This window comes from Carcharodon carcharias, chromosome 8 (assembly GCF_017639515.1).
Source record: "Carcharodon carcharias isolate sCarCar2 chromosome 8, sCarCar2.pri, whole genome shotgun sequence".
Taxonomy (NCBI): Eukaryota; Metazoa; Chordata; class Chondrichthyes; order Lamniformes; family Lamnidae; genus Carcharodon; species Carcharodon carcharias.
This window is the reverse complement of record NC_054474.1, coordinates 120,371,826-120,399,172: the sequence shown is the minus strand read 5'-3', so window position 1 is coordinate 120,399,172 and position 27,347 is coordinate 120,371,826. Positions and strand designations below refer to the sequence as shown.

At 43.6% G+C, this 27,347-nt stretch overlaps 1 protein-coding gene across 1 annotated transcript in view; it reads left to right on the top strand.

Annotated features, from left to right (window-relative positions):
• Positions 1-27,347, top strand: part of grin1a (glutamate receptor, ionotropic, N-methyl D-aspartate 1a) — a 400,833-nt gene that overhangs the window by 340,654 nt on the left and 32,832 nt on the right. Inside the window, exons 12-19 of the mRNA XM_041194434.1 lie at positions 76-240; positions 6,387-6,505; positions 8,923-9,035; positions 9,918-10,066; positions 10,934-11,091; positions 14,702-14,863; positions 20,711-20,820; positions 21,668-21,813. Coding sequence (XP_041050368.1) covers positions 76-240; positions 6,387-6,505; positions 8,923-9,035; positions 9,918-10,066; positions 10,934-11,091; positions 14,702-14,863; positions 20,711-20,820; positions 21,668-21,813 — 1,122 coding nt within the window. The remainder of the gene's footprint in view (positions 1-75; positions 241-6,386; positions 6,506-8,922; positions 9,036-9,917; positions 10,067-10,933; positions 11,092-14,701; positions 14,864-20,710; positions 20,821-21,667; positions 21,814-27,347) is intronic.

Genomic DNA, 27,347 nt, shown 5'->3' with positions numbered 1-27,347 from the left:
TCTCGCTCTTGCTCCCTCTTGATGTCTTTGCCACTAATGTTTCTGAATGCTCATGGATGCTTTAACTATTTCCAGGTTAATAACAGCAATAAGAAGGAATGGAATGGGATGATGGGGGAGCTGCTGAGTGGGCTCGGTGACATGATTGTTGCCCCTCTAACCATCAATAATGAGCGGGCTCAGTATATTGAATTCTCCAAACCTTACAAGTACCAAGGACTCACCATTCTAGTGAAGAAGGTATTGATCCAGCCATTATGTCACCCAGCTCTCTATTCATCCAGTCATTGGGCCACCCTAATCATCCAACCATGTAATCATGCAGCTTTCTGGTCTCATGCCATCATGCCATCAACATGCTTCACTATGTGCACAACAAATGAGGTTGACCTTTTTTTTTATTCTTTCCCTAAAGTGCTGTAACCTGTAAGGCTAAGGACCAGGTGCTGGAAGGTGGGATTAAAAAGGCAGCTAGTTATTTTATTTTTTATTTTCGATCAGTGCAGACACAATGGGCTGAATGGCCTCTTTCTGTGCTCTAATTTTTGTATGGTTCTATGGGACGTGGGTGTCCCTGGCTAGGCCAGCATTTATTGCCCATCTCTAATTACCCTTGAGAAAGTGGTGGTGAGCTGCCTTCTTGAACTGCTGCAGTCCATGTGGTGTAGGTACACCCACAGTGCTGTTAGGGAGGGAGTTCCAGGATTTTAACCCAGCGACAGTAAAGGAATGGTGATATTTTTCCAAGTCAGGATGCTTGGAGGGGAAATTCCAGGTGGTGGTGTTCCCATGTGACTGCTGCCCTTGTCCTTCTAGATGATAGAAGTTGCAGGTTTGGAAGGAGCCATGGTGAATTCCTGCAGTGCATCATGTAGATGGTACACACTGCTGCTACTGTGCTTCGGTGGTGGAGGGAGTGAATATTTAAGATGATGAATTGGATGCTGAGAATGAAAGGGAAAGTCTGTGATAGGGTGGAGGGCAGGAGAGAGACGCAGGGAAAAGTGCCATAGGAAGAGGAAGGAGTGTTGGGGTGACAGAGGAGTGGACCCGGGTGTCGCAGAGGGTGTGGTCTCTTTGGAATGCTGAAAGGGGGCGGAAGGGGAAGATGTGTTTGTTGATGGTGGTGGCAAAAATGGCGGAGGATGATCCACTGAATGCGGAGGCTGGTGGGGAGGCAGGGTAACCCTATCATTGGGTGAAGGAAAGGAAGAGGTGAGAGCAGAATTGTGTGAAATGGATTGAACATGGTGGAGGGCCCTGTCAGCCATGCTGGGAGGCATTGATTGCATCATCTGGTCAGGTGCGATGGAGAAACTGGGACAATGGAAGCAGGATGAGAAAAGTAATAGACCAGATACCAGTTACTCAGAGAATCATAGAAGATTAGAGCACCTGAAGAAGGCCATTTGGCCCATCATGTCTGTGCTAGTTCTCTGAAGGAGCAATTCACCTACTGCCAACCCACCGCCTCCTCCCCCAGCCCTACACATTCTTCCTTTTCAGGTAATCCAATTCCCTCTTGAAAGCCTCCATTGACCCTCCCTCCACCTCACTGCAGGCAGTGCACTCCAGATCCTAACTACGCACTGTGTGAAAAAGTTTCTCCTCATGTCTCCATTGCTTCTTTTGCCAATTACCTTAAATCTGTGCCCTCTGATTCTTGATCCTTTCATCAATGGGAACAGTTCCTCCCTATTTACTCTGTCCAGACCCTTCATGATTTTGAACACCTCTATTAATTCTCCTCTTCACCTCTTCTCCAAGGTTAGCAGTCCCAACCTCTCCAATCTTTCTACATAACTGAAGTTCCTCACCCCTAGAACACCATTTTTGTAAATCTTTTCTGCACCCTCTCCAATGCCTTTATATCCTTCCTAAAGTGTAATGCCCAGAACTGGATGCAATACTCCGGTTGAGGCTGAACCAGTGTTTTACACAAGTTTAACATAACTTCCTTACTCTTGTACTCTATGCCCCCTATTAATAAAGCCCAGGATACTGTATGCTTTATTAACCACACTCTCAACCTGTCCTGCCACCTTCAATGATTTATACACATATACATTCGGGTCCCTCTGCCCCTGTACTCCATATTTTATATTGTCTCTCCACATTCTTCCTGCCAAACTGAATCACTTCACACTTCTCAGCATTGAATTTCATCCACTTCTACCATTTCACCAATTTGTCTGTGTTCTTTTGAAGTTCTGCACTATCTTCCTCACAGTTCACGATACTTCCAAATTTTGAAACCCTGTACACCAAGGTCTAGGTCATCAATATATATCTGGAAGAGCAGGTGTCCAAACACCGATCCCTGGGAAACTCCACCTTCTTCACTGTTCACCATTATTTTGTTTCCTATCAGTCAGCCAATTTTGTATCCATGTTGCTACTGTCCCTTTTATTCCCTGATTTCTAATTTTGCTCATAAGTCTGTTATATGGCACTTTATCAAATGCCTTTTAGATGTCCATGTGCACCACATCAACAGCATAACCCTCATCAACTGCATCACCTGTTACCTCATCATAAACCTAAAGCAACTTAGTTAAACATGATTTTCCCTTAACAAATGTGTGCTGACTTTCCTTAATTAATCTGCATTTGCCCAATTGACTGTTAAATTTGTCCCAAATTATCATTTCTAGAAGCTTCCCCACCACTGAGATTGAACTTAATGGCCTATAGTTGCTACGCTTATCTTTACACCCTCTTTTGAACAAGGGTGTAACATTTGCAACTCTCCAATCCTCTGGCACCACCCCTAAGTATAAGGAAAATGGGAAAATCATGCCCAGTGTCTCTGCAATTTCCACTCTCACTTCCCTCAGTATCCTTGAATGCATCACATCCATTCCTGGTGCCTTATCAAGTTTAAGTACAGGCAGCCTCTCCACTGCTTCTCCTTATCAATTTTAAACCCTTCAAGCATCTGAACTACCATGATCTGTGCAGCATCATCTGCCTTGTTAAAATCAGATGCAAAGTATTCATTTAATATTTCATCTATGCTCCCTGTTTCTATGCGTAAATCCTCTTTTTGGTCCCTAGTTGGCCTCACTCCTCCTTATACCACCCTTTAACTATTTATATGCCTATAGAAGAGTTTAGGGTTCTCTTTTGTGTTCGCTGCCAGTCTCTGCGCATACTCTCTCTTTGCTTCTCTTATTTGCTTTTTCAATTCCCCTCTGAAACTTCTAGATTCAGCTTGGCTCTGGGTTGACATCTGTTATAAATACACTTTCACTTCTTCATTTATCTTTTTGTCATGCAGGGATTTTGGATTTGTTTTCCCTACCTTTTCCCTTTGTGGCAATATACCTTGACTGTGCCCAAACTATCTCTTTTTTAAAAGTAGCCCATTGTTTAGTTATAGTTTTGCCTGTCAACCTTTGACTCCAATTTATTTGACCCAGATCAGTTCTTACCCCTGTAAAGTTGGCTTTCTCTGGACCATTCTTTGTCCTTTTCCAGCTTCAACCTTATGATACGATAATCACCATCCCCTAAATATTCTCCTCCTGACACTTGATCCACTTGGCCCACCTCATTTCCAAGAACCAGGTCTAGCAGTGTCTCCTTTCTCATTGGACTGAAAACGTGTTAAGGTAGCAAATTCTCCTAAAAATACACTAGGAATTCTTGCCCTTCTCTGCCCTTTTCACTACTACTATTCCAGTCTATATTCGGATAATTAAAGTCCCCCATTATAACTACTCTATAATCTTTGCACCTCACTTTACTTTCCTTGCAAATTTGTTCCTCTACATCCTTCCCACTAGTTGATGTCCTACAGACTACACCAAACAATGTAATTGCACCTTTTTTTGTTCCATAGCTCTAGCCAAATGGATTCTGTGCTTGACCCTTCTTGGAGATCTTCTCACTGCAGCACTGCAATGTTCTTCTTAATCAATACCACCACCCGTCCCCCTTTTGTTCCTTCCCTATCTTTCCTGAACACCATGTATTCAGGAATATTTAGAATTCCCATCACTGTGAACCCAGCATTTAAAAATGGCCAGCCACAGTTCTGATTTTTCATTTTGGGGTGGATGGACCTACTCCTAATCCATTGCAACGGCTGCCGGGTGTAGAGGGGGTGCTGGACGGAAGGCCTCTGTGCTCCGGCACTTTGTTGAATGCAATGAGTAAAACTGATTAAAACAAAAAAAATCCCTCCAGCCCTCACCCCTCAACGCCCCCCCACCCTCCCCCCACCCCCTGCACACACACTCCCCATGCCCTATCCATGCTAACCTATGCCACCTCATCCCACTCCCCATCCCCATCCCTATGGCCCCTCATACACCCTATGCCCCCAAATCCCCATGGCTCTTTATGGCCCCTATGCTAACTTAGTGCCAACTCATGCCAACACATGAACCCACCCACCGCCCTTTGCCCTTACACCTCCATGCCAACTCACAAAGTATCCACCATGGGCAAATCTCAGGAGCCATGTTGACCTACAATAAAAGTTCTGTTTCAATTGATGATGTCAATATTTTAAACAAAAACATTCTCATGATAAAAAAAATTCAATACATTGAAATTCCTTCCATTAATCTCTTATGAAAACAAGCATTTCTATTCTATAACCACCTGGAGCTCAATTAACAAGCACCCCCACTGTGATATTGTTAGTTTGTAAAATCAGTCATTGCAGCACAAATCCTATAATGAACAGCCCCCTGTCAACAGACAGAATGAAATATCAAGCACTGATTTTTTTAACTACAGGCTGCTTTTTTTAAATGCAAAGCCCAGAAGAGTTAAATCGATTGACATCTTGACAGTTCCTTGACAATGCAACTGTTCCAATGAGTTTATGCACTTTTTGTGCACAATCATATTTATTTTTAACAATCCCAAAGGGGTACCTTATCTCTCCAAAGGGCTAACCTGGTTATCCAAATGAATCCACTTATTTCTCCCAAAGGGGTACCTTATCTCTCCAAAGGGCTAACCTGGTTATCCAAATGAATCCACCAAGTTCAGACCAGCTCTTACCTGGTCTAATCTGCACACTCTGGGTTTCACTCTCCTGGCCTACCAAAATCCCACTTCAGTGGAGGCATCTGATGATTTAAATGCCCAGCTGCTTCCGTACAACCACACATGTGCAAACTGTGGCCTGATTCCAGTCCCGGCCTTGTGAAAACAGAAAGTGCCACATTCAAGGGTGGCACTTGGGACATCTGGGCTCTGCATTGTGATGAAAATCTGGGCCTTAGTATCCAGTCCTGCCTTTCTTTGAGCGAAGTCTTTCTTATCACCACAACATCATATTCCCACGTGGCTATCTGAGTCTGCAACTCTGCATTCCATGCACCTTGCTATTCCTCTCTGATATTACTTCCTGGTTCCCACACCTCTGCCAAATCAGTTTAAACCCTCCTCAATAGCAATAGCAGTTCGCCCCACAAGGAAACCAGTCTCAGTCAGTTCATGTCCCATCTTCCCCAGAACTGGTCCCAATGTCCCAGGAATCTAAAGCCCTCCCTCCTGCACCATCTTTCCAGCCATATATTCATCTGCTTTATCCTCTTACCTCTACAGTCACTTGTACAGGGAGCAATCTGGAGCTTACTGATCTTGAGGTCCTGCTTGCCAATTTCCTACCTAGTTCCCTAAATTCTGACTGCACATCCACATCCCTCTTTCTATGTCATTTGTGCCACTATGGACCATGACTGCTGCCCTTTCAGGGTGCTCTGCTGCTGTTCAGTGATATCCTTGACCCTGGCACCAAAGAGGCAACACATCATACTCGATTCACGTCTGCAGCTGCAGAAACACCTGTCTGTTCCTCTATCAAATCTCTGATTACTATTGCTCTTCCAGTGCTCAGTGTACTGAGCCAGCTGTATTGTCATGGACTTGGCTCTGGCTGTACTCCCCAGATAAACCATCACTCTCATCAGTATGCAGACGTGAATACTTTTGAAACAATGGGATGCATTCAGTGGGCCCCTGCACTACCTGCCTGTTTCTATTTAACTGCCTGGCAGTCACCCATTCCCCCTCTCCCTGCATACTCTTAATCTGCAGGGTGTCCACACAATAACCCTGCCATCCATGAAGCTCTGCAGCTTGCAGATGTGCCACAGTGATGCCAGCTGCTGCTCAAAATCCAAAACTTGGAAATGAGTCAATTGGATACCTGTCATCGTCTTGGAAGAAAATAATGCCAGGCACAGAGAGGGAAAGTACACTGAAGCCTATGGGAAGGGGGAGATTGATAGAGATAGAGCTAATGTGTGGTTATTAAGTTGTTCCCCAAAATTTCACTGATTCCACTTCATTGCATATACTGCTGTAAAAGCGAGGCCAACCCTGTGTGCACTGACTGTAATGTTTCTGTTTCTGTTATGCAGGAAATTCCTCGCAGTACCCTGGATTCATTCATGCAGCCTTTTCAGAGTACACTGTGGTTACTGGTGGGCCTATCTGTTCATGTGGTCGCTGTGATGCTTTATCTCTTGGATAGATTCAGGTTTGTGGTGTTTTAATAACATTCACTTCTGTTTTTCCTTTCTTTAGCTTATAGGATCAGATCCCTGAATTTCTTCAATTGATGTTACTTATACAGATTGAAATTAAGGCCTGGTCGATAGGTGTGGAAATATTTACCTTTGCTCCACTAAGCACTGTGGGCGGAATCGTCCCTGATTTATACTAAGTGCACTAGCAGACAGGAAAAAGATGTTTTACCCGCTGGCCACAATGGCGGGTTTTCGTGCTATATCATCCCAATCCCGTCTCATTGATCATGCATTCCCAGGAAACACGCCATTTCACTGGCAGGCGGCTTCCAATTCACCCACCATGCCATCACCTTGCTGCTTCCTCATGGCAGGCGCCATATTTATAGTTTAGCCGCGTCCAGACCTCTCAGTGCCTTCAGCCCAGGAATGCTGCACGGAAGACATGGCCCCAAAAGGTAACAAGACTGCAGCCCCCTGATTCAGTGACACATCTCTGGGACATTATCTGGACACCTCTGGAGCCCGCCATGATGTCCTCTACTGCCACTCTGGCCACAGGAGGCCCATCAATCTCACCACTCCAGCTTGCAAGGTGCTGGTAGTGGTGGCCAGTGCCTATGCTGCATAGAAGAGGTTTGCCATTCAGTGCAGAAAGAGGATGAATGATTTCATCCATGCTATCACGGTAAGGCAACCATCTCATCACTCTAAAGTCACGCACTCACAAGGCCATCATACATTCCCTGGCATTTACATTGATGCGGTTTGAGGCAGCCCATTGTTAACCATCCTTGTACGAACATACAAACGAGCAGAAGTATGCCATTCAGCCCTTCGAGCCTGCTCCGCCATTTAATAAGAACATGGCTGATCTGATCGTAACCTGAAATCTGCGTCCCACCTACCCCTGATAACATATAACCCCCTTGCTTACCAAGAATCTATCCACCTCAGCATTAAAAATATTCAAAGGCTCTGCTTCCACCACCTTTTCAGGAAGAGAGTTCCAAACACTCATGACCCTTTGAATGAAATATTTTTGCCTCATCTCTTTTTTAAATTAGCGACCTCTTATTCTTGAACAGTGACCCCTAGTTCTAGATTCTCCCACAAGAGGAAATGTCCTCTCCACATCCACCCTTTCAAGACCACTCAGGATCCTATATGTTTCAGTCAAGTTGCCTCTGACTCTTCTAAACGCCAGCAGATACAAGCCTAGTCTATCCAACCTTTCCTCATAAGACAACCCACCCATTCCAGGTATTAGACTGGTAAACCTTCTCTGAACTGCTTACAATGCATTTACATCCTTCTTTAAATAAGGTGACCAGTACCGAATACAGTACTCCAGATGTGGTCTCACTAGTACCCTCTACAACTGAAGCAGAACCTCCCTACTTTTGTGTTCAATTCCGCTCGCAATAAATAATAACATTCTGTTTTAACTTTCCTAATTACTTGCTGTACCTGCATACTATCCTTTTGTGATTCATGCACGAGGACACCCAGATCCCTCTGCATCTTAGAGTTCTGCAATCTCTCACCAAAATGGACAATTTCACAATTTTCCACCTTATACTCCATTTGCCATATCTTTGCCTACTCATTTAATCTATCTATATATTTTTATAGCCTTCTCATGTCCTCTTCAGAATTTACTTTCCTACTTATCTTTGTGTCATCAACAAATTTGGCAACCATCCCATCCATCCCTATATCCAATTCATTTATATAAATTGTAAATAGCTGAGGTCACAGCACAGATCCCTATGGCTCACCACTCGTTACATCTTGGCAACCTGAAAAAGACCCACTTATGCTTACTTTCTGCTTCCTGTTAGCCAGCCAATCTTCTATCTATGCCAATATGTTACCCCTAATACCATGAGCTTTTATTTTCCACAATTACCTTTGATGTGGCACTTTATCAAATGCCTTCTTGAAATCTAAGTACAGTACATCCAATAGATCCCCTTTATCCATAGCACATGTTACTTCCTCAAAGAACTCCAATAAGTTGGTTAAACATGATTTCCCTTTCACAAAACCGTGTTGACTATGCCTGATGACCTTGAGTTTATCCAAGTGCCCTGCTGTAACTTATTTAATGTACCAGTGGTAAAATAAGTGAACTGCATCAGGATGCCGCCCTACGGCTTGACAGTCTGAGGTAAATGAGGCCAGTGCCTTTTCAGCAGTTGGTTGCCCAAAGGTCAAAATTGGCCCCAATGAATTGTTGAAAACTAGTGGTTTTTGTTATAATTGTGCTGATGGTAATTTTGTTCATTAATTTCCAGCATTTCATCTAGTATACAAGGACTCCATTTTGTGAAGGAGACTTGTGAAGGATAATCTTTGGTTGTAATATAACTTGGCAACTTATAGATCCCTGGGGGTTGTAACATAAGAAATTTCTTTCTTTCAGTCCTTTTGGGAGATTTAAAGTGAACAGTGAGGAGGAAGAGGAAGATGCATTGACCCTATCCTCGGCCATGTGGTTCTCCTGGGGTGTGCTTTTGAATTCTGGGATTGGAGAAGGTAAGAAGCAGGAAGGGTGGGCACTTGTAGTGTAAAGAGCCTCACAGAGTAATCCCACTGTAATAGCTCAGTTTCACATTGCCAGTTCACCAGCCTGTATTGCACAGAAACACCCATCTTCCAATTAGTTCTGCTTCTTTAATTCCCAAACTGCCATGTGGTTTGCCGCATAATTATAAATATGAAATCAATACTTTAATATAAAAAATAGTGACTTTAAAATGAGGGACTGAATTAAATTGTATCTCCCGATCCAATTATCCATTCTGTCTTTCCCTGTCTCGTTTGAAGATTCACTTGGGTTTGATTCCCTATGTGCAAAGCTATGGAAAACTGACTTGTTAAAAATCCTATCTGATTCTCAGCTTATTACTACTCATGGTTCATTTGTAATGAAGCACAGTTGTCTAAAAGACTACCTAGAGTCAATTGTAAGGCTCTGGATGCTAAGACAATTGGAACTTAAAAGACTGAAGTTGACAGATTTTTATTGGGTAAGAGTAGAATGGAGTATGAAGCTAAGGTGGGTGAATGAAGTTGAGGTCAGTCCACCATGTCTAATTGAATGGTATAGTAGACTTGAGGAGCTGAATGGACTCCCGCTGTTCCTATGTTTTAATGCCTGTTGCTATGCTCCAAGACACAAAATCACCAAGCGAAGGGAGAATGAACCGTTGACTTGGGAGAAGGCCAGAGTTTTGTAAGAGTTGAGTTTAGAGAGCGCTCTTTGGTGCAACTAGGAATGCTCTGGAATCTGGAAAAACTGATTAGAAAGTGGAAAGTAAAGTATCTGAGCAGTACAGAGAGGATGCAGCGTGTATGAGATGGTAAAGAATGAAGTTGCTTAACTTTAACATGGTACCTCTCAATCTACCTTTCCAGGGGCTCCAAGAAGTTTTTCTGCTCGAATTTTGGGCATGGTTTGGGCTGGATTTGCTATGATTATCGTTGCCTCATACACTGCAAACCTGGCAGCTTTCCTGGTGTTGGACAGACCCGAGGAGCGGATCACTGGAATCAATGATCCCAGGGTAAAGCTTTCACACTAATATCGCTGCTGTAAGAACAATGTAACAGGCTATAGCACACCACAGAGCACAGGCCTCACAATTATCACACCCTGAATTACATCAGCTGTCGAGCAGAGCTTTATACAACACATCTCTTAATTCAATTATAGAGCTCACCACTGCCGCTTTCTGATCACATGATTGTCCATTAATGTTAGAATTTCCCACATTTCCAGACTCAAATCTGGGATCACATTTTCACCATGGCGGGAACAGCTGTTCTTCTACATCATGTATGAATTTTTTTTTACGAATATGAATGTCTTAGGAAATGGTTCTCCAGAAAATAGTGTTTTTTCACACATTATTTGGAGAATATTTTACTAGCTTGCTGTAGATCTCTTGTAAATATTTTTGATGCATACACACTATTGGATAGCTACCAGCTGTATAAGTGAACCATGCCCATTGTGGGAATCTCCTGTTCATGACATGTCTTTCAACATATTTCTTACTGTAACACTTTAATAAGCCTAGTGTTATCCAGAGTAACAGCAAACACTTGAAAAGTTCATATAATACTTCTTCATCTATTAGTTTTTTCCTGGTTATTTGGACTTCATTGTAGTGGCATGGTTAAACAAAACTGCAATTAAAATTGCCATTTTACTCAGATCTGAAGCAGTAATCTCAGTATTTCACCACTGGAACTGCCTTCCTAACTCATTAACTGTGTGATAGATTTTCAATGAAAATGTAAACAGTGTGATTTCTGAACAGGTGGCTGACACTTGGGTGGCCAGTTGAAAGCCTACCTAGTATCTCCATTTATTGTGAATGTGAAGTAAGAATCCAAACATTTTTGACCTATCTTTATTCTATTTACAGCTTCGAAATCCTTCCGATAAGTTTATCTATGCTACGGTGAAGCAGAGCTCTGTGGATATCTACTTCCGCAGGCAGGTGGAACTAAGTACCATGTACCGGCACATGGAGAAACACAATTATGAGAATGCAGCTGATGCTATCCAGGCCGTGCGAGATGGGTAATACTCTCAACAACTTCTGAGACATTAACTAATCCTCCCCATATTCCTCCTGGAGATATAAAGTAATGACACTGTTCCCTGTGTTGCACTGAACACTTGTAGGCCAGAAGATTCCATTTTCAATTTCTAAGTCTTACTGAATTAACTGATGGCATAAAAGCAGCATTAGGATTTCTGTAATTTCCTTGAAGTAGCTAGGATTAATGAAGTAAATATTAGTCAGGGTCTCCAGTCCATAATCATATAACCAGACGGCATTCGTTGCCTAAAAATCACAGAAGAACTATGGGGCTGTGTGGATGAGATTGTGAGGGACTGCTGATACGGTACCTATGGTGAATGCAGTGGGTGATATACTGTATATTGAGACTGATGTACTGGACCAACCAGTGCATGTTGTACGTCTGAGCTACACAGTCTAGGAAGCTCCCAGATTCCATCTTGAGTTGTTAGTGTTAACTGATCTCAACTTGTGCAGCAATTGGATGTATGATTGACTTCAGTATCACTGGACAAGTGAAGGGGGAAAATTCAGCTGAGGTTTCCAGTCACAATCCAGAAAAGCCTGATGAAAAAAAATTCTGTCAAATGAGAACAAAACAGGTTAAAGACTTGACAGGCCTTGCCCTGTATACACCTGGAGTTTTTTTTCTTAATTCGTGGGATGTAGGCTTCGCTGGCTGGGCCGGCATTTATTGCCCATGCCTAGCTATCCTTGAGAAGGTGGTAGTGACCTGCCTTCTTGAACCACTGCAGTCCATGTGATGTAGGTACACCCACAGTGCTGTTAGGGAAGGAGTTCCAGGATTTTGACCCAGCAACAGTGAAGGAACGGCGATATATTTCCAAGTCAGGATGGTGAGTGGCTTGGAGGGGAACTTCCAGGTGGTAGTGTTCCCATTTATCTGCTGCCCTTGTCCTTCTAGATGGTGGTGGTTGTGTATTTGGAAGGTTCTGTCTAAGGAATCGTGGTGAATTCCTGCAGTGCATCTTGTAGATAGTCCACACTGCTGCCACTGTGCGTCGGTGGTGGAGGGAGTGAATGTTCTTGGATGTGGTGCCAATCAAGCGGGCTGCTTTATCCTGGATGGTGTCAAGTTTCTTGAGCATTGTGGGAGCTGCACTCATCCAGGCAAGTGGGGAGTATTCCATCACACTCCTGACTTGTGCCTTGTAGATACTGGGCAGGCTTTGGGAAGTCAGGAGATGAGTTACTTGTCGCAGGATTCCTAGCCTCTGGCCTGCTTTTGTAGCCATTGTATTTACATAGCTGGTGCAGTTCAGTTTCTGGTCAATGGTAACCCCCAGAATGTTGATAATGGGGATTCAGTGATGGTAATGCCATTGAACATCAAGGGGTGATGGTTAGATTCTCTCTGGTGGAGACGGTCATTGCCTGACACTTGTGTGGCACAAATGTTACTTGCCATTTGTCAGTCCAAGCCTGGATATTTTTCAGGTCTTGCTGCACATGGACATGGACTGCTTCAGTACCTGAGGAGTCGCAAATGGTGCTTAGCATTGTGCAATCATCAGCAAACAGCCCCAGTTTTGACCTTATGATGGAAGGAAGGTAATTGATGAAGCAGCTGAAGATGGTTGGGCCTAGGATACTACCCTGACGAACTCCTGCAGTGATGTCCTGGAGCTGAGGTGAATGACCTCAACCAACAACCTCAGCCATTTCCCTTTGTGCTAGGTCTGATTCCAACCACTGGAGAGTTTTCCCCCTGATTTTGCTAGGGCTCCTCAATGCCACACTCGGTCAATGCTGCTTTGATGTCAAGGGCAGTCACTTTCACCTCACCTCGGGAGTTCAGCTCTTTTGTCCATGCTTGAACCAAGGCTGTAATGAGGTCAGGAGTGGAGCGGCCCTGGTGGAACCCAAACTGGGTGTTAGTGAGCAGATTATTGCTAAGCAAGTGCCTCTTGATATCTGTTGATGACCCTTTCCATTACTTTACTGATGATCAAAAGTAGGCTGATGGGGTGGTAATTGGCCAGGTTGGATTTGTCCAGATTTTGGACGTACCTGGGCAATTTTCCTCATAGCCGGATAGATGCCAGAGTTGTAGCTGTACTGGAATAGCTTGGCTAGGGGCGTGACAAGTTCTTGAGTACAAGTCTTCAAAACTATTGCTGGAATATTGTCAGGCCCCATAGCCTTTGCAGTATCCAGTGCCTTCAGCCATTTCTTGATATCATGTGAAGAGAATTGAATTGGCTGAAGACTGGCATCTGTGATGCCGGGGACTTCCGGAGGAGGCCGAGATGGATCATTCACTCGGCACTTCTGGCTGAAGATTGCAGCAACTGCTTCAGCCTTATCTTTTGCAGTGATGTGCTGGGGGATGCTGGGCTCCCCTATCATTGAGGATGGGGATATTTGTGGGGCCTTCTCCTCCAGTGAGTTGTTTAATTGTCCACCACCATTCATGACTGGATGTGGCAGAACCGCAGAGCTTAATCTGATCAGTTGGTTGTGGGGTCACTTAGCCCTGTCTATCACTTGCTGCTTAAAAAGTTTAGCCTGCAAATAGCCCTGTGTTATAGCTTCACAGGTTCACAACTCATTTTTAGGTCTGCCTGGTGCTGCTCCTGGCATGCCCTCCTACACTCTTCATTGAACTAATCAAAGGTCCCAAAGTCTGAGGGGCTGAAGCCCAAGCAGGTGTCTTCCTATGTACATATAGCACCCTTCACAACCAGACAGCCCAAAACACTGTACAGCCAATGAAGTCCATTTGAAGTGTAGTTGCTGTTGTATAATAAGAAGCACATAAGACATTTTACATAGAGCAAGATCCCATGAACAGCAATGTAATGCTGACCAAATGATTTTTGTTTTTGGTGATGTTGATTGAGGGATAAATATTGGTAAGGACACCAACATTAACTACTTACATTGAAATCTACCCCACCTTTAGCTACATAACGAATACAAATCATATTTTTCAATTTTGGCTTACCAACTTTGTTCAAGTTCTGAGGAATGAAAAGGACACAACAAACATTGATGTCTAGGCAATACCCGTTCTGCAATTTAGAAGATTCAACCCACCCCAGAGTTCCCTACACCGGTCAGGTGACCTTCCAGCATAATTCGTGTAACACTCTTCAGCTGGTATCTCAGAAGGGCTGGATTGGGTTGAATTTCTATATAAAATAATATAACTTGAATTGGTGAGAGAAATTTGATTATTATTTGCAGGTAACAACAGGCAGGTGGTCAGTTGCTAAAGATTCCATATTATGGCCTGTCTCTAATGCACGTTTGTTAAACAATCACTGGATATTATCATGCTCAGTATCGTAAAGTGGCTTTGGAAACTCTGATGGATAAATCTAGTCACAGAACAGCCAAAAGGCGAAATGAATTTAGGGGTAGTGGATAGTGTGGTGTGCCGGGGGGGATGTGTATGATACAACCAACCCTGCTGCAATCCTCAGGGTGTTTTGCTGATATTTAGGAGATGGTGAGCAGGCCCAAGGGGCTGAATGGCCTAATCATGCTCCTATGTTCCTATGTCCACGGGCTGTTACTCTATTCAGATCCTTCAATATACACAGTGAAAGCTGCTGCTAAACAGAGTCTGTTTCATTTTAGCAAGCTGCACGCATTCATCTGGGACTCAGCTGTTCTGGAGTTTGAAGCCTCGCAGAAATGCGATCTCATCACAACTGGGGAACTGTTCTTCCGATCAGGGTTTGGTATTGGAATGCGAAAGGATAGTCCGTGGAAGCAGGCTGTATCACTCGCTATATTGAGGTAAGGACACACTTCACTGTGCTATTATTCTAAAAGCCTGGCTTGTGGCTGCAAGTTTTCCTTCTTATAGAAGCCAATGTTTGACACTGTAATCTTAAAACTTTGTTTTCTAATCTATCTTGCCCTCCCCCTCACTGTAAACCCATCTCAATCAGTTTGATCTCAAAGCTCATCTCAGTTTAAAGGTAAATCAATCATTTATTTCTCTCTCTCCCCATATCCTCTCAAACCCAACACAATCATTCCTCTCGCTCCAAATATCAATCTATATGTTCTTTAACTCCAAGTCTAGAACAATCAGTTCCTCTTTGTTTCGGCTTAGTCAGCTGGACAATATCTTAACATGTAGAAACGCAAGTTAACAGGAAAGGAAAATGTGGAAAGAACAGGTAAATTAATGATAAAAACAAAAAACTGCGGATGCTGGAAATCCAAAACAAAAAATAAAAAATACCTGGAAAAACTCAGCAGGTCTGGCAGCATCGGCGGAGAAGAAAAAAGTTGACGTTTCGAGTCCTCATTACCCTTTAACAGAACAAAGTAAAAATAGGAGAGGGGTGAAATATGAGCTGGTTTAAGGGTGGGGAGGGGGAGGAGAAGGTGGGGGGTGATTGTTGGGACAAGCAAGCAGTGATAGGAGGAGATAACCAAAAGATGTCACAGACAAAAGAACAAAGAGGTGTTGAAGGTGCTGATATTATCTAAAAGAATGTGCTAATTAAGAGGACAAGCAAGGTACAGATAGCTCTTGTGGGGGTGGGGTGAAATAAGACTAAAAGGGCATAAAAGGTATAGATTTAAAAATAATGGAAATAGATGGGGAAAAAAATCTATATAAATTATTGGAAAAAACAAAAAAGAGGAGGAAGAAACGGAAAGGGGGTGGGGATGGAGGTGGGAGTTCAGGATCTAAAATTGTTGAACTCAATATTCAGTCCAGAAGGCTGTAAAGTGCCTAGTCGGAAGATGAGGTGCTGTTCCTCCAGTTTGCGTTGAGCTTCATTGGAACAATGCAGCAAGCCAAGAACAGACATGTGGGCAAGAGAACAGGGTGGAGTGAAATTGCAAGTAACAGGGAGGTTTGGGTCATTCTTACGGACAGACTGAAGGTGTTCTGCAAAACGGTCACCCAGTCTGCGTTTGGTCTCTCCAATGTAGAGTAAACCACATTGGGAGCAACGAATGCAGTAGACTAAGTTGAAGGAAGTGCAAGTGAAATGCTACTTCACTTGAAAGGAGTGTTTGGGCCCTTGGATGGTGAGGAGAGAGGAAGTGAAGGGGCAGGTGTTGCATGTCTTGCGTTCGCATGGGGAGGTTCCGTAGGAGGGGGTTGAGGAGTAGGGGGTGATGGAGAAGTGGACCAGGGTGTCACGGAGGGAACGATCCCTATGGAATGCCACCGGGGAGGGTGAAGGGAAGATGTGTTTGGTGGTGGCATCATGCTGGAGTCGGCGGAAATTGCGGAGGATGATCCTTTGAATGCGGAGGTAAATTAATGATTCAGTTGCAGATCCTTTAGCAATGTTGAGTTCTGACAAGATATCAACACTGCCAAATATCTATGAAGTTTCCCTCTTGCCAAAATCATGAACTCCAATGTTTCCCTAGTTTCTCTATTATCTCCTCTCATGCCCACTCTGAGCTCATCTTGTCCATGGGACCCAACTCCTGCTCCCTCGACCCTGTTCCCAACTAAACTGCTGACCACCCAATTTCCCTACCTGGCCCCTGCTTTACTTCATATTGTTATTGGTTCACTCTCTTCAGTTATTGTCCCTCCCTCCTCCAAAACCACTATCATCACCCCCTCTTTAAAAAAACAAACCTTCAACCCACTATTATTACAAGCTGTAACTTCCCTTTCCTCTCCTAGTCCTTGAACATATTTCCATCTATCAAATCTGTGCCATCTTGCACAGACTTCCATCTTTGAATCCCTCAGGTTTCTGTCCCTGCCACTTTATGGAAACAGTGCTTGTCAAAGTCATTAATGATACCCTATGTGACTGTGACAAAGGTAAACATTCCCTCCCCGTCCTTCTGAACCTGTCTGCAGCTTCTGACATGGTTGAGCACATCCTCCAACACTCCAATCCTCCAGCTGGGTGGGATTGCACTCACCTGGTTCCATTCTTACCTGTCTAATCATAGCCAGAGATTCACTTGCAATAGCTTCTCTTCCTGCTCCCGCACTATCAGTGCTGGTGTGCCCCAAGGATCTACCTTTGGCCCCTACTGAACTCTCAAGTACTTGCTGCCTCTCAGCGACATCATCCAAAAATACAGCAGTAGTTTTCACTGACGACACCCAGTCTACCTCACCACTGCCTCTCTCAGCTCCTCCACTGTTGCTAAATTATCCGATATCCAGTACTAGATGAGCAGAAATTTCCTCCAACTAAATATTGAGAAGGCAAGTCATTGTCTTCCGTATCCACTACAAACTTCACTCCCTCGCTCACGACTCTGTCCTGCTCTCTGTAAATCTGAGGCTGAGCCTGGCAAACCTGGTGTCATATTTGACCCCAAGATGAGCTTCCGATTACAGATCCATATTATCAAGACTGCCTATTTCCACCTCTGTAACATCACCTGACTCCATCCCAGCCTGAGCTCATCTGCTGCCGAAACCCTCATCTTTGTCTTTGTTCCCTCAAGACTTGATTATTCAAACATACTCCTTGGTCATTCTCCCCTTTGTAAACTTGAGGTCATCCAAATCCCTGTTGCTGTGTCATAACTCACACCAAGTCCTGTTTCCCCATTGTCCCTGTCTGATCTACATTGGCTCCAGCTTCAATTTTAAAATTCTCATCCTTGTTTTCAAATCCCTCCATGGTTTCACCCTTCCCTATCTCTAATCTCCTCCAGCCCCACAATCCTCCGAGGTTCCTATGGTCCTCCAATTCTCTCATCTTGCGCGTCCCAGAGTTTAATCGTTCCACAATTGTCAGACATCCCGTCAGCTGCATTAAGCTCTGGAATTCCCTTCCTAAACCTCTCCACCATTCTGCCTTTTTTCCCCTTTTGGCCAACTGCCCTAATGTCACCTCACATACTTCATAAAGCTGCTGTAAAGCACCATGGGACATTTTATTATATTAAAGGTGCTATATAAGTACAAGTTGTTGTTGTTTCCAGCATTTTCTTTATCTAGAAAGCCACAATTTTAGTTTCTGTTTACATCAGTACAAGCCTTTGGCAATGTCAACTGAGTCAACCTTGTTAGATCGGGAGACAGGACCTCAAATTGGACAAGCTGCCCCACAGTCTGGCCGATCAATAGCCTGACAAGGGCACACTTACAGAATATAACTATCTGTCAACATCCCAGATTCCTCTATCCATGCTGTCAGCTGTGGCTCAGTTGGTAACGCTCTCATTTCTAAGTCACAAGGTTGTCAAATCAAGTGGCACATTATAGGTCTCAGGTATAAAGCTCCAGGCTGACATTTTAGTACAGTACTAAGGGAATCTTGTACTGTTGGAGGTGCTGTCTTTTAAATCGAGGCCCTGTCTGCCCTCTCAGGTTGACATAAAACATACAATGGTGCTATTTTGAAGAAGTGCAAGGGAGTTCTCCCTGGTGTCCTGGCCTATATTTATCCCTCAAGCAACAGCACAAAAAAAGACAGATTATCTGGTCATTATTACATTGCTATTATTACATTGCACATTAATATATTGCAGATGTTCAAATAAATAAAAAATAATGAACAATAAAAATTCCTCCAGCCCTCATCCATCACCCCCCCTCACCTCCTGACATTCCCTATGACCCATCCATGCCAAACTATGCCCCCCACACACCCCCCATGGCCCCCCACACTCCTATCCAACCCATGTCCCCCCCACCCAGCCCCCATGCCCCCAACCCCCTATGCCAACTTAGTCCCAACTCATGCCAACACAGGCCACCCATCTATCATCCATAGCCCCCCACACCCCAATGCCAACTCAAGCCCATCTGCCCACCCAATTGCCCCCATATCACCTATGCCAACTTAGTGACAATTCATGCCCTCCATCCATCACCCTTTAACCTTACCCCCTCCATGCCAACTCACCTAGTATCCTTTGACAGTTCAATGACAACTTGACAGTTCCAATGAGTTTATACATTTTTTACACACAATCATGTTTACTTTTAACAATCCCAAAAGATGCCTTACATCTCCCAAAGGTGTGCTGGGACCAAATCCAAAGGGGTACTTTACCTATCAAAGGGTATCCAAACAAATGTACCAAGTTCAGATCAGCTCTTACCTGTTCTAATCTACACACCTTGGGTTTCACACTCCTGGCCTATCAAAATCCCACTTCAGTGGAGGCAGCTGGTTTTTTAAAACCAGGCATGCGTGAACCCAGGCACGACTCCACTCCCGCCTCTACGAAAATGGTGCTGGGAGGCGGGACTTAGAATGTTCGGCCATTTCCAGAATTTTTGCCACAATGGAATGCCTCTCCGTCGTGGTGCAAATCCAGGCCTAAGTGTTGAATGATATTGAAGCAAGGCCAGACCCAAAAACAGCAAGCTTTAGATCATATGATGATCCACGTGTGGAATCTCTCATCAAGCTGTTTGAACAAGAAAACAATGTATGGAAAGCTTGTTTTTTACACAGTTCAAGGAAGTTTCAATCTGGAATCTGCTTGAATGTTCTGATTTCTCAATCTGATTATTCCAACACAGATTTATGGCTAATGTCGAATTGCAAATTATGCATGACGCTTCATAAAAGCAGAGTGATGATCTATTTTCATCAGAGGTTTGCTGCACCTGGATACACTCGATCACCTGGATCCATTGAATTACACAGAATGTACATCGCAGAAACAGATCATTCGGCCCAATTGGTCTATACCAGTATTGACATTCCACATGAGCTCCTCCCACCCTAATTCATCCAACCCTGTTAACATAATGTTTTTGTTTTTCCCTCATATATACTTAGCTTAAATGCATCTATACTATTTGTCTCAACTATTCCATGTGGTAGCAAGTTCAACATTCTAACCACACTCTGGGTAAAGATGTTTCTCCCAAATTCTTTATTGGATTTATTTTTATTATTCATTCCTGGGATGCGGATGCCACCGGCAAGGCCAGCATTTATTGTTCATCCCTAACTGCCTTTGAGAAGGTGGTGGTGAGCGACTTGCACTTAAGAGTCAACCACATTGCTGTGGGATCTGGAGTAACATGGAGACCAGACCAGGTAATGGTGACAAATTTCCTTCTCTAAAGGACATTAGTAAACCAGATGGGTTTTTAGTACAATCTGCTAGTTTCATGGTGACCGTTAATGTCACTAGCTCTTTATTCCAAATTTAATTAAGTAAATTTAAATTCCCCAGGTCCTGTTCTGGGATTTGAACTTAGATCCTGGATTATGAGTCCAGTAAAATGATCACTTTGCAACTTACCTTTGGTCATTAAAGGAGGAAAATTTGACCCTTGACAGGCAGCTGCTCCAACCGCTGTGATTTTCCAATATCTGCTTGCCCAGTCCATGTAGGCCTGCCTCTTCACCTTGCCCTGTGCTTGCAGAGTGGTGCCCCTCAGGCTATCTAACTAATAACCTCTCTATAATGGAGAGAGATGTCTATGGCCCTTTGTGTGCTAGGCCTAATTAGCATTAGCATTATCATTACCAGACAATTCAATATACCCAGGTAGAGACCAGGAAAAATCTGTGACACACGTGCGGAGACTAGTTCCCTGAAGCACATACATACAAATTAGGAGCAGGGGTAGGCAACTTGGCCATCGAGCCTGCACCTACAACAAAATGTTCAGTTCCTCTCAAAATGCTTTGTGGCTACTTATTTTTTATCTTTCTTTAGTTTCCATGAGAATGGCTTTATGGAGGACCTGGACAAGACCTGGGTTAGATATCAGGAATGTGACTCTCGTAGTAATGCTCCAGCAACTCTGACCTTTGAAAACATGGCAGGTAAGTGTTCCATGAGCCATCCAAATACCAAATGGAAAACTCCATATTTTGTTGCTTTGGAGGAGCCCTTAGAAGTAGAAGACCTCAAAGATCCAACACCTGTGTGAATCACTTTTCAATCTCCTCTTAATCATACTGCTAGCATAATAATCAACCCTACACCACACATCTACACTGCCAGTATAGAGAGCAAACTCAGGAAGGTACAGTAGATGCATAGAGTGTTGCTCCCCAGCCTCCCACTGCCAGTGTGATTCTTAATAATCAAAGATTGGAGACAGGACAGTCAGCTGCTTTCACTCATTAACATGGAGTGATGGGACATCAGAATTTACTTTAACTTTAAAAGCTTGCCTCTCTTGAGCAGTTTCTTTGCGACAGTTGCTGTTATACAACAGTCAATGTCTACCTCGCTAAAGAGTTGCCAGCTCTTCCAGGTTATTGGTGAAAAAGAAAAGAGCAAGGAGAGAAATTGGTGACTGGAAGGGCTGTTTCCAGGGTGACAGGGCAGTGAGCTTGGATTAAAGCTGTGTTCAGCATTGATGAACACAGGTTGCCACGTCTAATCTCATTTATGTTCTTCGTGAGACAGTGCCTCAAGTATGCAGCCAAGTCATGACTGAAAATCTCATTGCAAGGATTTGTACACTATTGCCAGCCCTGACAATTACTCTGTCAGACTGGTAGACAGCTGACTAATGTGTTAGGAATGGGTGTGACACACATAGTTTGGAAAAGAAATGGGATTTGCTGGAAGTTGCAGTTTGCTAAACTTATTGGAGTTTCACTCTGGAGAATCAGAGCTTCCATCTGTCACTGAACCTTGTCCTTGTTTCCTTTCCTTTAGGTGTCTTTATGTTGGTTGCTGGAGGGATTGTTGCAGGAATATTCTTGATATTCATTGAGATTGCTTACAAGCGGCACAAAGATGCTCGGAGGAAGCAGATGCAGCTCGCTTTTGCTGCTGTCAACGTCTGGAGAAAGAATTTGCAGGTATGTCTTAGGATTCGGTCCCAGAATCTTCTGGATCACATCACTGAGGTGCTACTAGTGACATAAAATCCTGTTTAAGAATGGCAGAATAGCCTCCTTTTATGCAATAACCATTCAGCCTGTCCCAAGCCCATACCAGCTCTCAGCAAGAGCAATTTAGCAACCCCCATAGTCCTACAAACCTTTTCTCTTCAGGTGCTTATCCAATTGAAAGCCACAATTGAACCTGCCTCCACCACACTCCCCAGCAGTACATTCCAGATCCTAACCACTCGCTGTGTAAGAAAGTTTTTCCTCATGTTACCATTGGTTCTTTTGCCAAGCAATCCCCTTAAATCAGTGCCCTTTGCTTCTGGATCTTTTTGTGAATGGGAACAGTGTCTCCTTATCCACTCTGTCCAGACTCTTCATGATTTTGAACACCTCTATCAAATCTCCTCTTAAACTTCTCTTCTCCAAGGAGAACAGCCCCAGCTTAAGCATATAAGGACATAAGAAATAGGAGCAGAAGTAGACCATACAGCCTCTTGAACCTGTTCAATCATCCAATACAATCATGGCTGAATTTCTGTCTCAACTCCATTTTCCTGCCCTTTCTCCTTTTGTCTTGACTCCCTGTGAGATCGAAAATTCAATGATGGTGCCTCCCTCTGGGGGAGAGAATTCCAAAGAGTCACAATCCTGTGAGTGAAGAAATTTCTCCTCATCTTAGTCCTGAATCATCAACCCTTTCTCCTAAAACAAGAGCCTATATTCTAGGTTCCCCAGCCAGGGGAAACAACGTCTCAGCATCTACCCCGTCAAGCCCCTTCAAGATCTTATATGTTTCAATGAGATCATCTCTCATTCTTCTAAACTCCAGAGGCTATAGGCCCAATTTATTCAGGACAACCCCCTCACCCCAGGAATCAATCTAAAGAATCTTCACTGTACCGCCTCCAAGGCAAATATATCCTTCCTTAGATATGGAGACCAAAACTGTGCATAGTACTTGAGGTGTAGTCTCACTCTATACAACTGTAGCAAGACTTCCTTATTCTTGTACTCCAGTCAATGTACAATAGTCTTGTACAATAGAGGCCAATATGCCATTTGTCTTCCTCATTGCTTGCTGTACCTGCATGTTAACTTTCTCTATTCCTTGTACGAGTACAAGTCTCTCTGAACATCAACATTTCGAAACGTCACGCCTCCTAAAGATTCTTCTTCTTTTCTATTCTTACTACTAAATGAATAACCTAACACTTCCCCACATTATATTCCATCTGCCAGTTTGTTGCCCACTCACTTAACCGGTCTATATCTTTTTGCACCTCTTTGTGTCCTCCTCACAGCTTACCTTCCCACCTAGCTTTGTATCATCAGTATTACTCTTGGTCTCTTCACCTAAGTCATTAATATAGATTGTAAATAGCTGTGGCCCCAGCACTGATCCTTGTAGCACTCCAATAGTTACAATCTGCCAGCTTGAAAATGCCCTGTTTATCCTAACTCTGCTTCTTGTCCATTAAACAATCCCCCATCCACACTGATATATTACCCCTAACTCAATGAGCATTTTAACCTTTTGTGTGGCACCTTATCAAACCGCTTTTAGAATACTCTATCTACTGGTTCCCCTTTATCTATCCTACTAGTTGCATCTTTAATCAGCTTCTCCAATTTATCCATGTAACTGAAGTGCTCATCCCATAACCATTCTGGTAAATTTTTCTTCATCCTCAAGCCTTGACATCCTTCCTAAAGCATAGTACCTAGAATTGAACATAATATTTCAGTTGAGACCAAACCAGTGTTTTATGCATAATTTCCTTGCTTTTGTTCACTATGCCTCAATTTATAAATCCCGGGACCCCGTCTGTCATTTTAACCATTTCTCAACCTGCCCCGTCACCTTCAACAATTTGTGCACATGTACTGTTACTGCACCCACTTTAGAATTGTAACCCTTTATTTAATATTGCATCTCCCCTTTCAGCCTACCAAAACAAATCACTTCATATTTCTCTGCATTAAATTTCATCTGCCCTGTATTTCCCCTTTCAACCAGCCTCTCTATGTCCTTTTGAAATCTATCACTATCCTCCTCATGGTTTACAATGCTTCCAAGTTTTGCATCCTTATCTTTAGCAATTCAGGAAAATGATTCAAGCATGTTGATGGTTGTGATCACCACTCCAGAGACAGCAGAGTTACTTTCACAAATCATTTTCTTTACAATATCATTATCCACAGTATCACAATATTGCACACTGATGTATCTTTTTGACTGTTTAAACAAGTTGCACTCCCTCATTAGGAGTTTAGAATTTAGATTTTTATAAATCAGCAGGAGAACATTCTGTATATGTCCCACTGCCTGAACAGGACACTCCGTATATTATGATATATTACACATTACTGCCCTCATGTCTCAAAAAAAAAACCTCAAGCCCTCCATTCATGAAAACTGCTGCCACATCTCCAACTCCCTTTCCTCTCCAAAGCCCTTGAATGAGTTGTTGAATCTCAAATCCATGCCCATCTTTCTCGGAACTCCATGTTTGAATCCCTCCAATCAGCTGTCTGTCCCTACCACAGTACTCAAACAGTTCTTGAAGATAGACTATCCCTCCTTGTCCTTCTCGCCCTGTCTGCAGCTTTGACATGGCTGACCACACCATCATCTTTCAAAGCCCCTCCACTGTCTGGTTGGGACTGATCTCACCTGATTTCATTCTTATCTATTTAATCATAGTCAAAGAATCACTTGCAATGACTTCTCTTGCCTCTCTTGCGCCTTTACTTCTGGTGTCTCCCATGGATTTATCCTTGCCCCCTCCTATAGCCCATCTACATGCTGTCCCTTAGTAACATCATGCAGTGTCAGGGTTCACTTGTGAGCTGGCGACACCCAGCTCTACCTCACTTATCTTGGCCATTTCACAGTCTCTAAATTATCAAGCTGCTTGTCTGATATCCAATATTAGATGAGCAGAAAGTTCCTCCAGCTAAATATTGGGAAATTTAAAGCCATTGTCTTTGGTCCCCAGTGCAAATTCCACCCATTTTTGCCACCGTAACACTGCCCAACCCCTGCCCTGCCTCACTTTATATGCTGCTGAAAACCTCATCCTTGCCTTTTTTACTTCTAAACTCGACTTCTCCAATGCAATTCAGGCCAGCTTCCCAAGTTCTACCCTGCGTAAACTTGTGGTCATTCAAACCTCTGCTGCCCATGTCCTAACTCGCACCAAGTCCAATTCACCCATTTCCCCTGTGATCACTACATTGGCTCTGGTTAAGCAATTCCTCCATTTTAAAATTCTCTTTGTTTTCACATCTCTCCATGACCTCACCCCCGCTAACTCTGTAATCGCCACCAGCTCTACAACTCCCCTAGATCTCTCCACCCCACCAGTTCTATTCTCTTGGGCATTCCTGGTTTTAATTGCTCCACCATTGGAGGCCATGCCTATGCCCTAAACTCTAGAATTCCCTCCATAAATCTCTATGATTATCTTTCCTGCTTTAAGGTGCTCCCTTAAAACATATCTCTTTAACCAAGCCTTTGGTCATCTGGTCTAATATCTCTTTATGTAGATCAGTGTCAAATTTTGTTCTATAATGCTCCTGTAAAGCATCTTGGCATGTTTTATTATGTTAAAGATGCTATATAATTGTAATTTATTTTTACTGTTGCTTTGTGCACTCTGTATATGTCCTGCCCCCTGCGATGTGTACTTTGTATATCTCTGGGCCCCTGTGATGTGCACTCTGTATGTCTTGACCTCGCAATGTGCACTTTGTATATGTCCTGCCCCTGCGATGTGCATTTTGTGTATGTCCTGTCCCATGCAATGTGTGCTTTATATATGTCCTGCCCCTGCGATGTGTACTTTGTACAAATCCTGCCCCATGCAATGTGTACTTTGTTTATGTCCTTCCCCCTGCGATGTGTACTTCGTATATGTCCTGCTCCCTGCGATGTGTACTTTGTATATGTCCTGCCCCCTGCGATGTGTACTTTATATATGTCCTGCCCCTGCGATGTGTACTTTATATATGTCCTGCCCCTGCGATGTGTACTTTGTATGTGTCCTGCCCCTGCGATGTGTACTTTGTATATGTCCTGCCCCTGCGATGTGTACTTTGTATATGTCCTGCCCCTGCGATGTGTACTTTGTATATGTCCTGCCCCTGCGATGTGTACTTTGTATATGTCCTGCCCCTGCGATGTGTACTTTGTATAAGTCCTGTCCCATGCAATGTGTGCTTTATATATGTCCTGCCCCTGCGATGTGTACTTTGTACAAATCCTGCCCCATGCAATGTGTACTTTGTTTATGTCCTTCCCCCTGCGATGTGTACTTCGTATATGTCCTGCCCCCTGCGATGTGTACTTTATATATGTCCTGCCCCTGCGATGTGTACTTTATATATGTCCTGCCCCTGCGATGTGTACTTTGTATGTGTCCTGCCCCTGCGATGTGTACTTTGTATATGTCCTGGCCCCTGCGATGTGTACTTTGTATATGTCCTGGCCCCTGCGATGTGTACTTTGTATATGTCCTGGCCCCTGCGATGTGTACTTTGTATATGTCCTGGCCCCTGCGATGTGTACTTTGTATATGTCCTGGCCCCTGCGATGTGTACTTTGTATATGTCCTGGCCCCTGCGATGTGTACTTTGTATATGTCCTGGCCCCTGCGATGTGTACTTTGTATATGTCCTGGCCCCTGCGATGTGTACTTTGTATATGTCCTGGCCCCTGCGATGTGTACTTTGTATATGTCCTGGCCCCTGCGATGTGTACTTTGTATATGTCCTGGCCCCTGCGATGTGTACTTTGTATATGTCCTGGCCCCTGCGATGTGTACTTTGTATATGTCCTGGCCCCTGCGATGTGTACTTTGTATATGTCCTGGCCCCTGCGATGTGTACTTTGTATATGTCCTGGCCCCTGCGATGTGTACTTTGTATATGTCCTGGCCCCTGCGATGTGTACTTTGTATATGTCCTGGCCCCTGCGATGTGTACTTTGTATATGTCCTGGCCCCTGCGATGTGTACTTTGTATATGTCCTGGCCCCTGCGATGTGTACTTTGTATATGTCCTGGCCCCTGCGATGTGTACTTTGTATATGTCCTGGCCCCTGCGATGTGTACTTTGTATATGTCCTGGCCCCTGCGATGTGTACTTTGTATATGTCCTGGCCCCTGCGATGTGTACTTTGTATATGTGTGGAAAAGTATGGAATTCCCTTCACAGGTTTGGATTTGGCCACCAGATGAAACAGATTGCTTCTTTTACAAGTTTAGAAATGAAATGGTTTGTGATAAATTTCTGCTGATTTTTCAAAAGAATTGGTCTTAATGTAATCTTGTCAGGGATGGAATTGCATTTGTTTTAAAACCTGGTAAAAATGTTTCTCCCCTTCCCTTAATGTTTAAGTCTAATGTATATTTCCATATGTGATATAGAGTCCATAATTGAAGCACTGATGTATTACATAGATTCAGTACCTCTATGCCCTCCAAGTGGGGCAGAGACAC